Source organism: Notamacropus eugenii, chromosome 2 (assembly GCF_028372415.1).
Source record: "Notamacropus eugenii isolate mMacEug1 chromosome 2, mMacEug1.pri_v2, whole genome shotgun sequence".
Classification (NCBI taxonomy): Eukaryota; Metazoa; Chordata; class Mammalia; order Diprotodontia; family Macropodidae; genus Notamacropus; species Notamacropus eugenii.
This window is the reverse complement of record NC_092873.1, coordinates 243,374,599-243,389,261: the sequence shown is the minus strand read 5'-3', so window position 1 is coordinate 243,389,261 and position 14,663 is coordinate 243,374,599. Positions and strand designations below refer to the sequence as shown.

At 38.0% G+C, this 14,663-nt stretch overlaps 1 protein-coding gene across 3 annotated transcripts in view; it reads right to left on the bottom strand.

The window, feature by feature from the left end:
* Positions 1-1,254: 1,254 nt before the first annotated feature.
* Positions 1,255-14,663, bottom strand: part of AKAP12 (A-kinase anchoring protein 12) — a 112,621-nt gene continuing 99,212 nt past the window's right edge. For all 3 annotated transcript variants that reach the window (XM_072643699.1, XM_072643700.1, XM_072643701.1), the window contains 2 exons: positions 8,840-13,742; positions 1,255-2,340 (listed from right to left, as the gene is read on the bottom strand). In XM_072643699.1, the coding sequence (XP_072499800.1) occupies positions 8,848-13,742 (4,895 nt within the window). In that variant the 3' untranslated portion in view covers positions 1,255-2,340; positions 8,840-8,847. The remainder of the gene's footprint in view (positions 2,341-8,839; positions 13,743-14,663) is intronic.

Genomic DNA, 14,663 nt, shown 5'->3' with positions numbered 1-14,663 from the left:
CTTTAACAATATGGGTTAGCAGATATGGGTATAAAATATTTATTTTCTAAAATGTCCCATAACATATTCAGGTGTTGGTACAAAAAAAAACTACAAAGCAAGTAATATAACTTCTGGAGAATGGATTTTGATGACTGCAATTTTCCAAAGTTGAGGCAATCAGGAAAAAAAAAATGGCATGAAGGTGTTTACTTAAAAAAAACTATTTTACTGATTTTGCATGTGTTAGGCAATTCCATACTCATGTTTGAGCAAAGCAAAGAGCTTCTACTTCCATTTTAGAAAGGAGGAATACATATATCCAATATTTAGAACTCTTGACACAATACTAGTTTTAATATATTGTATTTTTCTGATAAGACCAAGCAAATGGAAATTTCTGAGTGAGGAAACTCCTTCTACCAAATGCAGATAAGCCCCTTCTCAGCAATATATGATCTTAAAGGGCTGGCTAACACTGGGAGGTTACAATGATTTACCCATTGAGTAGCAAAATTTTGTGGCTAATTTTTCTTAAGTAGCCATGCTTGCTCACAACAGCAAAGAAAATAGCTTCCAGTTTTAGAAGTAAAACCTCTAGCAGTAAATTCTATGGGGAAAGGAGAGACTTTTTGGCCAAGGGATTTGCAGGTCTGAGTTCTCCCAACTGGTAAGTAATTAGTGTTCATATCAGACAGTAACTTGAAAAGTGAAAACACTACAGATATAAAAACAGCAAGATATTACATGTGACAATTACATTATAACAAAAGCCTCCAATATTTGAAGCTTTCATGCTAATTTGCATGAATGATCATAATTGGAAGTATTCTAACATTTTCCCAAACTTTTTAAGTATTAGCCCAGGTACTTTTTATTTATGAGGCTTCTTAAAATTTGTTCCTATGATAACCCATTTGCTTTTTAAATATTAGGCAATTTTTAAGTAAAGATGTCACTGTGCCCTAGAAAACTGAATAACTTTCAAGAAATCACCACCAGATGGTAGAATTGCACCAATAGTGACAGCTCTGTATGTGGCTAGTCTTTGCCAATGGTAAAGACCTCCTAAAGGGAAGAACTGCCACTAAACACAGGTTTTAAATATGCAGTCCAAGCTTCCTTAAGACAGCTATCTTAAACTGGTGGTGTGATCGCACTTGATACATTCAGAGCTTAACAGTTCAAGCTTACCTGGTTTGATTAATATGACCCAAATGCTTTACAAAGTTAGTCCCAGGTTTCTTACATTCTAATAAGACCAACAAACCTAAGTGTAAGCAAATATTTTATTTAAATCACTTGTCAAATCACAGTTTACCAAATGTATATGAACATAATGAGACACTGTTAAGACAAGTGGGCATATGTATATGGAGAAGACATAATCTAGTATCTATCAAAAACCACTTTCTAAAGAACTTGCCTAATTTCATGCTGTGTGTATGTGGATATCGTCCAGAATACAAGAACAATAGAATCCAAAAACTTAAAGCAATGCATTCTTTTCTCAGTAACATCAAAAAACAAGTTTTTGCTCAGTACTTAAGCACACTCATGTCTAAACATCTATTCTGAAATAAAGGAAGGCCTAAAAATTTGCAGAATTTGAAATTGTTGAGACTTCCTGCCAACTTTCACACAGAGCGTAAAGCAAAATCTATCAATTAAAGCTAACGTTCTAAGTTTATATAAATTTTTACTCTGTGTTGAGTGATACACAGAATGAAATGATACAAATGGGGATATTTCAACATGAATGGATATCTTAAGTAGGAATTGTACCTTTGCACTAGGAAGGACTCTCATGAAAGCAGCAAATGAAGCCTCACTTATTGTATTCTTGTAGCTCAAAACTCCACAGTGCTTTACCATGGTCATGTGCACTTGGCACTCCATATAATACGTAACAGAATATCTCCTTAACCAGTAAGTGAAGGAAAATATACAATAAAAACAGAACAAGGTTTATTTAAGATATACATATAAATACAGAATTACACTCCAGTTTTGGAAGCATTTTAAACTAAGATTTGGAATATGAGAAACTAAATGTTTCCAACCCCTCTCAAGGTTCAGAATTAGGGTCATTAAATCAGAAACATCACATGTTATCAAGTGAAAAAAGAGAAATGTCTCAGAAAGAGGAAATGTTAACATCCAAACATAAAAGAATGATGAGTATAGCTCCTGATGTCTCAGGGTTGTCAGAGGCTCTCCTGGAATGGCTTCAGGTAGTAAGACCTAATCTTCTGTTCTCACAGTTCAGGAACATTAGTCTTGAATCTAATCAGCAGCAGCCTTCACTTTCTTAAATGGCCTTCTTCACATTCTGGTCCTACGACACACATTCTGAATTAGCTACGGAGAAAAAAAGAATAAAAGAGAAATAGCATCAGCAGGTTCTTCTCGGTACTCAAAGAAAGAGAAAAACAGTATCTGAGGGTCCTCGTTAAGGATGCAGGCACTGTAAACAATGATCCAAAATAACTAAAACTCTCCCAACAAAAATCAGTTTTTTTGTATACATTGTTTTCAAAGCTATTCAACTTTTCTTTGCTTCCTTCTGTTTTCTTTGGTTCTCTGCTGTGCACTTTTTTCTCCCTCTCCCAATTAGTGAGATTTTTGAAATAACTCCTACTATGCAAAACAGCTAACATTTAAATATTACTTTCTAGTTCACACTGCACTAGTGTATACTATACTATGAGACTCACCCCAGCTCTCTGAAATTATTAGTACACATACATGTGCATGGGAGACACCTGTCTAGGAGATACACTTTGGTGTATAAGGCAATATTATGCATTAAGAGCTTACTAAAGCATATTGAGTGCTAAAACCAGCCTATTCCCTTCTTATGCCCTCAGAAAGGATAACTTCAATGTCTATGTAGCATCTTCTGATTGTGTAAAGATAAGAATAGGTACAGGGTCTGGAAGTTAATTTTATCCTTTACTTTTTTTAGCACAGTTCATAATTTTCCCCCCAAACATTTGATTATCTTGCCTCCCTTTCCAATATCCTGAAATCTGATCTCATAAGGCCAGAAGGTAGGTGTCATTTCCAGCATGAATTCATATTTTTACTTGATCTAGTCCAGAGATTTTAGTACAAACTACAATTAACTCCATGATATCCATTTTTCAAAAATTTAACATGAGCAATGCAAGGTGAAATATGCCCAAGGACCCCATCAAATAGTGATTTTTTTTTTTTGTCTTTGGGTGCATAGCAAACAAATGTCATACCCCCTGTTATCTGCCTCTCCTTTCAGGTAGCCTCTTTAGCTTCTACTTTCTTATGTCTTCTAGAGTTTCATTTGGAAACTGATTATTGATGTGATTATGCTCTTACAGCATATCTGCTGAGTCACTGAACAAAGCTTAAATACCTTAAAAACCAATAGCTAACAGACAAAATGAGTCTTAGCACCTTCTGCCCATTTCCCTACAGAAGTGGCCAGGGGACCCCACAGAATAGATGACTCCGTGTTTCTTAGTTCTGCCTCTCCAGCACCTAAGAGTATCTTAGCAGGTGCTTTAAAACATACTTCAAATAAACTTTGCATTTCACAACTTTTTGTTTTGGATTAAGCTTATGATTATTTATTTTCTGAATAGTAGTTGACAAACACTTTTCTTTCTTAATTTTATAAACTGTACTTAAGTACAGACTATTTGGAATAGTGACCACAAAACATGAAGCTACACTTTCTTTTGAATGGTGGCTATAAAAACTGGAATGTGTTTCTTGATTTCAAATATCTAATGATACACAGATAAAAAAGGATATAGCATTTTCAGGTTGTCTTTCTCTGAATGCTCTTTAGCTTATCGATGGAATGTTGAAAATATGGCAAGAGAACTAACTTCATACTCCAGATGTGTTCTGGCTAGCACAGAATATGTTAAGAGTTATAGTTATCACCTCCTTAGTTCCTGGGAGATGGTCTATATATGCCTCTCCTTGATAGCCCAAGATTACTGTTGTGCATTCCTGGAATCCAATAAAACTACTGGATCTTTTTCAGATGTACCTCCCCTTTCTGTACTTTTGAAGTTGATTTTTCATTTTTGACTTTACGTGTATGCATCCCTACTGAATCGATTCACCCCAAAGCTCTAGCATGCCAAGATTTTTTTTTGGATCCTGTCATCCAATTCTAAGTGAATGAAAAATAAAGCAGCACAGATCCAAATGCAGAAACTTGGGACACTACCAGAGAACTTGAACAGCTTGCACAGTCTGGTGCTTCCTCTCTCTCCATCCCCCTTTTCCCTTTTCCATTCCCTGACCATTCAGAGAGACTGCAGAGAACTCTATGCCCCAAGGCGTACAAAAGCACTTCTTGAATCCTTGAAGCTTACCCAGAACATCCCATCCCAAAGTCATCTTCATTTGCAAAATTTTAAAGATTTGGGAAATGATTTGTTCAAAGCCATATGGATATCCTCAATCAGGGCTTCTTCCACTTTTTCCTCTCGACCCTTTCTGCAACCCTATATGGTGTTCTCAGCCCGCAGTCTAATTAGAGCTACTCTAAGTTCAAATGCAGAATTTCTTCCTCTGACACACCAAGGCCTCTCCTCCCCCACACCCATATCTAAATTCTAGGGAGCTGTTATCTTAGGGTGCAAATGATTCTGTTCTTCAATTTTCTATTTGTGCCCTGGGCTCCACAACACAGGGAAACGTGAGTAGTTGGGTGGGGCAGAACCTTTAAGGGGAAAAGGGAGGGGATCGCAGAACTGGGGAGGTAGCTGTTTTCAGAAACAGACCAGGCCCTACATCTCCACCTAACCCCCATTCCTCTCACCTCTAGGTCCCCCACAGCTCCTCCCACAAGGAAGGCTGCAGAATTTAATGATGCAGACTTTCTCCAGCTCCCCCTCCAGGTTACCAGCCCAAACTGGGAATAATTCTACCCATGCCCCATTACTAGAATTCATCTCACCATCAGGCCCTACCCCCTATCTTCCTCCTAAGAGGAATATAATATCCCAACCTTGGGGGGCAATTGCCACCTTAGTAAAACACAGTGGTCTATCGTAGTTAGTTTCAGAGAATGGAATCTGAAAACTATAGACTAGTGATATGATTTCTAACCCTAGAAAAATTCTGGAACTTCCTGAAGGAGTGTGAACATTTACAAAGCAAAAGGGCAACCTTTAGGTCTGACCAGGAGACAATGAACAAATGCGGTGAGAATAACCTCATTTCCTTTTTTTGGTCAGGGTCAAGGGAGTGCTGCATATAGCTTATAGCAAAGAATTTAATAAAGATCTCCCATGATATTTTATGGATAAGCTGAAGAAACAGGCGAAATGGTAATACAGTTTAACCAGTGAATAACTGTCCCCAGAGACAAGGAGATTAAAAGTAGTCAGACATTTTAGTTGCTTCCTAGCCAAAGTCCTACAACTACACTTTCATATTTTTCCTTTCCCAAAAGGGCTTGCAGCAAGTCCCAGATCAATTCACTGTAGGGGTAAAATTAACAAAAAATAGCCCCAGGGCTACACCACAACTTCCTAGTTCCTAACAGTCCTGCTAGAATTGTGAGAGTGTGAGAAGTTATCACAGGCCTTCCTCAATGTGTGGCCCACAAAAACAGCCAAACCCCAAAGATAAGTCATTAATTCACTGATGTCAACTTGAAGTAACATTTCTTTGTGCCTGACCCTGTGCTGTTTAAGTTTTATCATCAGTGACTTGGATAAACGGTTAGATACCATGTTTTATAAAATTTTCAGAAACACAAGTCTAGGAGAGAGAAATACACATTGGATACCAACTCAAGGTCAAAGACATCAACAGACTAGAAAATTAGAATAAATCTAATTGAATGAATAGGGGTGATATACCTGTATTAAAAAAAAAATCAAGCATATGTGGGAGGGATGGCTGGACAGAAGTTTATTTGAAAAAATGTATAGAGCTAGACGGGGGAAACTGGGGGATAAGGGAGGAAGGAACAAGCTTGAGCACCTTCAAGAGAAGCAGAGAGCAAAGGATTGGGGGGTGTATAGTTCTACTGTATTCAGAGTGGCAGCGTGGCAAAAGGGCATGCTTGGGAGTACAGAGACTGAGGTTTAGGTCTGACACTAGTCTATGGGTCTGAGTAACTTCCTTTATAAAGGAGGATAATAATAGCATATATCTTGTAAAGGAAAACATCTGAGAAAGACTTGAGATCTCTGATCAATCAAACGTAATTCCATGTCTTATAATAAAGAATGCTTCTACCTACCTTCTAATAGAATGATAAAATCAAGGTGCAAAATGATAATATGTTTTTGGATGTGGTATATCTGGGGATTTATTTTGCTTGGCTATGCCTATGTATGGGTTTGTTGTTTTTGTTTTCCCATTTGAGGAAGGTATCTTCAGGGGAGCTAGTGAAAAGGTTGTTACCCAAAAAGAGCACTCCACAAATTAAAGCAAGAAGGTGGTCACTGAAAATCTTTTTAAATGTGCAGAAGAGAACAGAAATTCAGAAGGAAACAAACAGAACAGCTTTAAAAAATAGGGTGAACTTATTATATACGACTGAAATCAAGTACTGTGTCCAGCTTCATGATTTCATATATAAACTACTTTGCATGTGGAATTTTTTTTAGTCTTGAAGTTTAGAAAAGTAAAAAAAAAAAAAAATTAAGCAAAAATATCATGTGCGGGGGTGGATGGGTGGATGGGTGGTGGTTGTTGCTAAACAACGTTGTTCAAGATCACATGTATGTAAAGGACTGTTGTTTAAAGGTTAAGTAATTCTTATTATGACACCACCCTGCTCGAACTCTATCTAGGTTGTTATATTTAGTTTTTAGTATTGCAACATCTGAAAGTATGGATGAGATGGGGAACACCAAGAGGAAGAAGGTAGTCAGGATGCTGAAGAGCCTTAAAACCATGCCACACTAGTATTGGTCAAAGATCCTGGAAACGTGTAACCTATGGAACCTGGAAATGTGTAATCTATTGAAGAGAAGACACAGGCAAAAAAATCTACACCTATGATCAAGGAACCTAGGAGCCAGTCTTCAAGTTATTTGAAAGACTATAGAGTGGAAGAGAGATTTGACTTTTTTTTTTCTCTCAGAGAACAGAACCAGGTAATATGGGAAGTTCCAGAGAGAAAAATTTAGGCTTGATACAAAACTATTAGAACTTACCAAAAGTGGGAGAGTGATGACCCAGGAAGCAATAGGCTGAGAGGTCTTTAAGACAAGGCTAATAAGTGAGTTAGCTATAGAAAGGATTCAGTTATCGGTTGGACTACATGACTTTTAAGGGGCCTTTCAACTCTGAAATTTGTAGATTCTATGACACTTGGGCTCAAACCTGTACCTCTGTGTGACCATGGAAAGTCTCTCTACCCTTCTTAGTATCATTTTCCTCATCAGCAAAATGGAAATAATAGTATCTGAGGCATGCACTTTATAGAGCTATAAATGAGAATACTCTGTGAACTACATACCAGACCATTAAAAAAACAATCGCATGATCATCATCAATGCAGGGAGCTCCCAATGAAGAATTACTGCGAATGCAGATAGGCTCCTTTCTCTGCCCCACATACTCTTAAGTATTGTCTGGAGCTCTGAAAGGTTAAGCTTTCCCAGAACCACATGGTCAGCATGGGCCAGAGGCAAGAATGAAACTTAGGTGGTTCCCCACTCCTCTAGGGTCCAGGGCTTCTTAAAGCTTTCTCCATTTGCAACCCCTTCAGCACTTTTTAAACAGTTTTAAGAATCACTGTCAGAAGTCTAGACCAACTCTCTCTCCCCACTATGCTACTACCCAATTTCTCACTGAGCAGCATGAATACAAACCTATTCACAAAAACCACACTTGTGGGAGGCAAAAAACTGGGAAACCAAGTATGTACCAAAAGAGTGGAAGATGAACAAATTATTATATACAAATGTAATGAGACACAATTCTGTCATAATAAATGACCAATGAGAAATTCAGAAAATTGAGACATAAGCCCTGATAGAGTGGAATAAACAGAACCAGGAATACAATATTCCAAATAACTTAAAAAACACTGCAAGGCAGCCTAACATATTAACTGCAGCAGCCATCTTTGGTTTCGAGAATACACTATACTTCCCTCCTCCATAAACAAAGTGGGAACTACAGAAACATATAACATTAGAAAATGTTGCTTCCTTAGTCATTTGTTAAATGTTAATTTTTTTGTTTTTGTCAAAGAGGTGGGTCTAGTGGCAGGAAGGCCATTTTTAATGGAAAACACAAAAACATCAATAAACCATTAAAAATGAAGCAGAAATGCTAGCTTATTGTCATTCGCATGCTATTTTAATAATGAGAGAAATTTCCCTTATACCAATCAATAAAATTAAATCAGATAATTTCTTTTCACAGCTCATTCAAAAAGTAAATTCTACTTCTCAGAACCAGGCTGAACTGCTTAGGGCAAAACCTAAGGCATGTTACGTTCATTACTCAATTCAAGGCCTCAAGGCCCTTGACTGCACATTTAAATAGGCCAAATTTAGTGTTATAAATACCAATGTCAAAGATTCATTTGTTAGTTCTATGTCATTACTGGGACTACACAATAGAGATTATTGTTGCTATTGATCTTTAGCAAAAAACAACAGCCAGAATTTTTTTTTAATGTTTCAGATGGGATTAGACTCTGTAGAAACATGCCTATGTATGTCCTAGTGGGCCATGATCATCACTTGAACTTTTTGAGCTCCCTCTTCCACAAAACTGTAAACCTCACGTGATTATTGTGAAAGAATTAGAATATACGCAAAACTGAAGATGTACAACAAATATGGAATGTTATTTCACACACACACAAAAAAGGCACTGTACTTACGTTATGCCTCAAGACTCCTTAGGTGCTGATTTTGGTGGAGACTCACAAGGTTCATCATATTTATGTACCCCCTCTTGCATCTGTGTTTTGGTATCTTCTACTGACTGGTCATAAATTTCTTTTTCTACCTGGAGTACTAGTCTTTCTTGGCATTCCAGACCCTGGACAGTTTCATTTAGTTTTGGTCCATTTGAATCAATGGGCTCTTTGCATAGGTCATTACTTTCACCTGGTACTAATTTTGGATCATCTGAGCGGTCAACTGCAATGTCATCTTCAGTTTCTTCTTTAGGTACGTGTTTTGACTTATCAGGTACTTCTCCTGACGTTGCACTGTCAATTTTTGGCTCAGTCTTTGTTTCAATGGCTTTTTTTTCTTCTAGTTGTGGTGCTCCTTCTTCATGCTGCTTGTCACCTAATTTTAATTCAGGTATCTGTACCTCAAGGGCCACTGTCGTTTCAGAACCTTCAGAAACAGAGACTTCTTTGTAAATACCAGAAATTACAGGTGCATCTGGAGTTTGCTCAACAGCTGCTGGCCCTAAGTCTTCAGTTGTAAGAGATTTAATTTCACATTGTGCTATCAGTTCACTTTCATTTCTTTCAGATACATGTATAGTACTCTCCTCTTCAGATTTTCTCATCTGAATCTGCTCCTCTGCATTAAGTGCAAAAGTTTGAGTGTTTAAATCTTTGGCACTAACAAGTTGATCAACAGCAGTCTGAATAACATTTTGTACAATTTTGGTACTCTGGGTTTTGATGGTCAAAACATCATCTCCATCCTTTTCAAGTTCTACTTGGGTTGGAGTTGGTTTGACTTCCTGAGAAACAACTTCAACACTGGCTGCATTTGACAGTTCCTGGGACTCTTCCTCTGGTCTTTTCATGAAGTCAGAACATCTGACAGTCTCTGTAACAGCAGATAATACAACTGTTTTTGTTTTTTCTTGAAGTATAGACTCTGTGAGAGACTGCTGTTCCATGAGTACTGCTTGGTCTGACCAGGTAGTATCAGAGTCTTGCACACTTTCAGAGGGCATTTTTTCAGTTACTAATTCAACATTTACAGAATCCAGATTTTCAGCTGATGTTTCTGAAAGTTTTACAGCTTCTGCTACAGCTTTCTCTACTATTGCTGCTGCTGTCAATGGTAAAGATGTTTCTTGAGTCTCAGAGCTTTGAACTTTAAGAATTTCCGAGGATACTGTCTCTTCCTGAACCAAGACCTCTTCCTCCACTGAAGCTGAGTAAGAACTGATCTGAAGTTCAACCTTTTCAGAAATGTTTTCATATTCTAATTTGTCTTTAGTAATTTTCTGATCGTTCAGTTCAACTTGGTCTATCTTTGTCTGATCAAGTAACTCCATCACTTTTGTGTCTAAAGAGACCTGTTCTTTTGCAATTATTTTATCTTTCCCTTCCTGATCAATAAAAGAACCGGAATCTTGAACCACTTCAGTCCCTGAAAGGTTCTGTACCATTTGCACAACTATCTGTTCCTCAGTAGGTACTGGAACTTCTTCCACTTTAGACTGTTCTATATTTCCCTCTGAAGACTGAAAACCAGGACTTTCTAGAGGCTCATCAGTTGATACAGTGACCACTGTTGTTTCTACAATTTCAGATCCTAACGCAGGTACAGAGTCACCAATATCACTGCCTTCCTGCTTTTTTATACGTTTATCTTCAAAATGTACAAGAGTATCTTCCTCTGTACTTACACTGACTGGTGTTATCTGTTCCTCTGGAATCTGTGATGTTTCAATACCTGTAGTCTCAGCTTGATAAATTGGGAAATCACGGTATGATTTACAATCCTTCACTTGTATACTCTTTTCAACTTCGTTAAATTTGTTAAAGGTTTCTGAAGGTTCAATTATTTCTTGTTGCCCATCATAAATGGGGGTACTTTCAGATTGTGCTGCTTGTACCTGTTCCTGCACTTCAGCATGCATCACTTTACTGTTATCTAACCTGGCTCCCTCTTCAGTTTCTAAAATGACTGCCTGGTGATCACCACTTTGTTCAGTGTTTTTCATGTTCACTTTCTCTGGTATTTTAGTTTCAAGACTCTGAACTGTTAAAGGTGTGTCTCCTGAAACAGCTGTTTCTGTAATCTCAGATTCTTCTGATTGCTTAACTTTTTCTATAACTGCCTGAATTACTTCCTGAGTTCGTTGCTTAAGAGCTTCTAAATCTGGTGTGTCATCTTCAACCTCCTGTACAGGTGTAGCTTCTTCTGTAGTATCAGGAGAGTCAGTCAACTGTGAAACTGCAGAAACCATTTCCGTAGTCTCTTCTGCACAAGAGGCTTCTGTTATTTCTGCTGCCTCTTCTGGAGCTGTCACTGCTTCAGAAGTTAATTCAAGCTCACTAACAATTGTGTCACTGCTAGCGTCTTTTATATCTGGTAAGGTTTTAGTAACAGGTGTTTCAACAAGAACTTCTTTTTCAAATATCTCCTCAGTTTGCTGTTTCGGTTGATCTGTTGCTTCTTCAACAGGTTCTGTAATTTTAGCAGAAATCCAAGATGGTGACCTTTCTTCAATACTTGTAATGGCTCTCTCCCCTTCTACAACAGTCACACTAACGGCATGAACCAGTCCCTCAACAGTCTCCTCTGTTCCTGGACCTTCTACTTGTTCAGATTTCACCTCATGCAGATTCGTTTTTGCTGCTTCGGCGTTTTTTCTTTGTTGGGCTTCAATTTTCTCTTGTTCCGCTGCATCATACTCAGATAAAGGAACAACAGCTGGGATATCAGAATCATCTTCATTAACTCCTGTATGGTCTTCTTCAACAGGAACTTGTTCTTGTTTCCCATCTAGCCTTTTCTTTCTTCGACCAGGAATGAGTTTCTTGATTGAAACCCAAGATTCTTCTTTCACAGGTTCTACATCTGAAGCAGAATGTTCTATGCCAGAAATAGTTACGGATTCCTCATTTCTCTCTTCCATTTTTGATTTTGACTTTTTCCTTGGAGTAACTAATCTTTTAAATGACACCCATGTGGAAACTCCCTCACCTTCAAGTGGGCTTCCAGCTAGCTCAGGGGAAGAATTTACCTGCCCCTGATCACCTTCATGGGATTGCATATGAGTTATTTCAGTCCCAGATTCTTTGTTTTTTCCTACATCTTCTGTTTTCTGGGAATCTCCACTAATAACTTTAGACCCTCCTTCTTCATCAGAAGATGATGACTTCCTTGCTCTTTTCTTGGAAGATCCTACACAAATTAAGGCTTCCCAGGATACTGAAGTATCAACTTTACGCTTTGGCTCTTCTGTCTTCTGGTCATCCCCATGTCCTTTCATCTCTTCCTGATTATCAGAGACTGCACTTTCAGTTGAAGACAGAGTAGCACTCTTTACTTTCTCAACTTCATCTTCTTTGTCACTTTCAGAAAGCCTTCTAACACGTTTCTTGGGTGTCACCATCTTTTTAAAAGATGCCCAGGGAGTAACACCTTCTCTCTTTCTCTCTCCATCTGACATAGTCCCTTCTTCTTCAATCTCAACCTCCTGTGGTGCTTCTACAATACCCTTCTCTACAGAGATAACCTCAGCCAATTCCTCAGGGGATGAAGCAGAGCTTTCACCCTTTTGTTCCTCCGGAGTTTCTGGAGAATCCACAGACACTTGTGTAAGCTCCCCCGATTCCTCTGGCTTTATTTCATCATCTCCTCTTTTCCCCTTATGTTTCTTTCCGGACAGTTTTTTTAAGCCAGTACCAGTAAACAGTTTCTTTAATGGGCTTCCTTGCAATCGACCTCTTTCTTGAGAGGACAGTATTTCTACTTCATTTGTGATGCCCTCATGTTGCTGACACAAAGCTAGTTCTTCAGCACTTGGTTCAACTAGTTTAACATAGTAATCTCCGGAGGAACACACCAGCTCTCTGGTCTTGACCAGTTTCTCAGTCACTTCAGCTTTCTGCAAATCTGCATTTGTTTCAGCTGCTGCAAGGAACAAAGACTCAACCTCCTGTTCGACCTTGGTGCTTTGATCTTCTTGCTCTTCCACAGTACTGACATGAACTTCTGCTACTGTCTCTACCTTGTCATCAAACACCTCTGTGGCTAAGGGAGCAATTTTCTCCTCAGATTTCTGTACTTCTTGAACTAGATCTTCAGGAGATCTATGTACTTTTTCATTCTCAGATACACTGGAATCTTTTATACTTTCAACGGCCCCCTGGGGGGGTAGAAACTCTTCAGAAACAGTTGAATGTTCAGTAGTCTCCTCTTCCTTCCCTTCACAAATTTCAACTACATCTCCTTTCCCAACCTCTTGCTCCTTTTTCTTCTCAGAAATCTCTGGTTCTTCCTCCTTAGATTTCCTAAAACTGGTCTTTTTTCTCCAGCCAGCCCAACCAAGACTGAAAAACTTTCTGAATGATGATATACTTTCAGATTCAGAAGATTTATTGCCTACTTTTTCTTGTTTCTCTTCCTCAGAACTCTTGCCTTCCTCAGGATCTGCACTGTCTTTCTGACTTTCTTCATCAGTCCCAACTAACTGGGTTGATTCAGTCTCTTTAGGTAATCCTTCATTTTCTGAAGCAGAATCTTGATATGCATCAGCTCCATTTGTTTCCACATCACCACCTTCATCTTTTTTGACCGTGAGTAATTCAACAGGGTCGGACTTATCATTCTTATCCTTTTTCACAGTAAATTTAAAGCCAACAAACTTAAACACCTTTTTAAATCCAACATCATTAGATTGAGATTCTTCTGTAGGTTGCTCCAACTCTTCTATGTTATCTTCTGACAAAGGCATTTGCTCAATTATTTCATGCACAGTCTCCTGAACATCCTGCCCACTAGATGCTGACCTAGCTACCAGAGCATTCTCCACATCATCTTTTTCAATCATGTTTTCAGGGTCTCTCTGTCCAACTGTTGGAAAAAGAAAAGAAAAGAAAATTGTTAAAATGATTCAACAGATAATGTGTTCATTTAAGATGCAAACGTAACTGACAATAAAGTCACACCGTAGTGTATTTTGGTGAACTCTACACATGGATCACTCCAAGGTCATTTCTAAGCTAGTACTCTGACTCAACTTTCCAGGTAACTTGACAGTTTCTCCAACACCTCTGAGAATCTAGAAGTGCAAAGCACAATGTAATCTGTTGACCAAATGAAGGAATCTAGGTGAGCCATCTCTGATCAGTAACAGACTCAGAGGGAATGGAAAAAAATATTTTCCCCAACCAAAACTGTATTTTAAACTTGTAAAATGTTGAAATGCCCCACTGTGCATCTCCCTTTTCAGCATCAGCCTAGCAGATCTGGAAGCAGAGGAATGTGAAGGAGGGTGAGGAGAATAGGAAACAAAGTAAACATCAGTTTTTAAAACATACAAAACCAAAACATTAACATCAATTCATTTACTTTGCTTCCTTTTAATCACTCCTCCACGACATTAATTATAATTCATCATTAATCATAAGATATTAATCACAATCACCACAGTCATTCTGAATTCAGGGTCTAAAAATGTCTTTATTGCAAACTCAGTTAAAATGTGCCAATCTAAAAGGAAAGTAATAAAAAAAAAATCTATGAAAATTCTGTGATTATAGTAATTAACCAAAGTGATTTGACACAATGATCCCGAAACTCTAAAAAAAAACCTATAAGTAAATTTACTTTTCAATCTTTTTTCCCTTTGAAATATTATTTACAAATTTATTTCTGCAAAGTTTCAGATGTAGAACTAATATTTAAGCTGGGGAGATTTTAGCACAAATCCTATTCCCTCAAATTCAGGAAACTAATTCCCTGAGACACTGAGATTTGCAAAAGAACACAAAG